At 70.5% G+C, this 1385-nt stretch overlaps 1 protein-coding gene across 1 annotated transcript in view; it reads right to left on the bottom strand.

Moving 5' to 3' along the window:
• PFL1_06868 (uncharacterized protein) overlaps nucleotides 1-1385 on the bottom strand; it is a gene marked incomplete at both ends in the record, with an annotated part of 5952 nt that overhangs the window by 2313 nt on the left and 2254 nt on the right. Inside the window, one exon of the mRNA XM_007881030.1 lies at nucleotides 12-1359. Within this exon, the coding sequence (XP_007879221.1) occupies nucleotides 12-1359 (1348 nt within the window). The remainder of the gene's footprint in view (nucleotides 1-11; nucleotides 1360-1385) is intronic.

The raw sequence follows: 1385 nt of genomic DNA, 5'->3' as shown, positions 1-1385 counted from the left end.
AGGGCGCGGACGTGGGTGTCGACGCTCGTCTTGTGCGAGTCGAGCTGCGATCGAGCGTGCTCGTGGTCGGCACGGTGGCGCGCGGCGATCGACGAGAGCGTGGCCACCTGCTCGGCATAGTCGCGCAGCGAGCTCTCCGAGGCGTGGCTTCGCTTCTGCAGCGCCGAGAGCTCGTCGTAGGCCTTCATCTGGGCCGCCTCTGCCGCCATGGCCCGCTTGGCCGTCTCCGAGAGGCGCTCCTCGGCCGAGTTGCGCAGCTGCTGCTCGAGCTTGGCCTGCTCGCGCAGGCTCGACACCTGCCTCTCGAGCTGCGCGCTCTCGCGCAGCGCCTCTGCGAGCGACTTTTCAAACTTGGCCGCCCGCTCCCTGTCGAGGCGCGACACCTCTGCGACGTTGCCAGACTCGAGGGCGGCCAGCTTGGCCCGGTAGTAGGCGGCCTCCTGGAGCGCGGCGGAACGCGCACGCTCCGACTCGGCCATCCGATCCGCCTCGCCCTGCGCCTGCTGCGCGATGGTCGACTTGGCGCTGGCGAGCTGCGTCTTGAGCGAGACGAGCGCCTTGAAGATGCGGTCCTTTTCGCTGCCCTCGGGGCCCGTGTCGAAACCGTCGAGGCTGACACGATCCGGCGTGTCGCTGCGACCCTCGACGCTGGTTCCGTCCGGCATCTGCAGCTGCTCGGGCTCGACAAAGCCCTTTTTGGCGGCCATGGCGAGCGCCGCCTTGAGCCACGCCTCGCGCCTCCGCATCGCCTCGAGCTCGGCGTTGGCGGACCGAGACGCCGGGTGGTAGCCGTTGGCGGCCGAGTTGGCGCTCGGCGGCGTGCCGTTGCGGCCGTAGTGGAAGGCATCCTGGGGCGTCGTTGCTGGGCTGTCGTTGCGGCCCAGGACGCCGTCGATGTTGCGCATCGCCGACGCGGGCGCGACCGAGTTGGGCGACGGCGCGCCGCCGCGCATGTTTTCGATGGAACGCTGGCTTCGCGGCCCGCCATAGGGCGCAGGGCCATCCGGCTGCGGCTGTTGTAAGCCATGCTGGTACGGCTGCTGCTGCTGCGGCTGCTGCTGCTGTGGGCCGCCCATCTGCCCGAAGCTCGGCTGGCCCTGCTGGGAAGCGCCAGGCAGGGGGGCCGCGCGCGGATCGCGCAGCGCATTGGACGACGGCGACATCGCGCGAGTGGGCTGCTGCTCGCCGGCGGACTGCATAGCACCTGCTTGTGCCATCGACATGATGTTCTGCGCGTGGTAGGGCGGCGACTGCGGCCCGCCTTGCTGCTGCTGCTGCGCGTACGGCTGCTGCTGTTGCGGCAAGACCATGGGCTGCGCCTGCCTCTGCTGGAGATGGTGCGACCCTGCGCTGCCCGGGCTGTCGGGCTGCTGGGACATGCCCAC

Source organism: Pseudozyma flocculosa (assembly GCF_000417875.1).
Source record: "Pseudozyma flocculosa PF-1 unplaced genomic scaffold scaffold00010, whole genome shotgun sequence".
Taxonomy (NCBI): Eukaryota; Fungi; Basidiomycota; class Ustilaginomycetes; order Ustilaginales; family Ustilaginaceae; genus Pseudozyma; species Pseudozyma flocculosa.
This window is presented reverse-complemented; position numbering and strand designations above follow the sequence as displayed.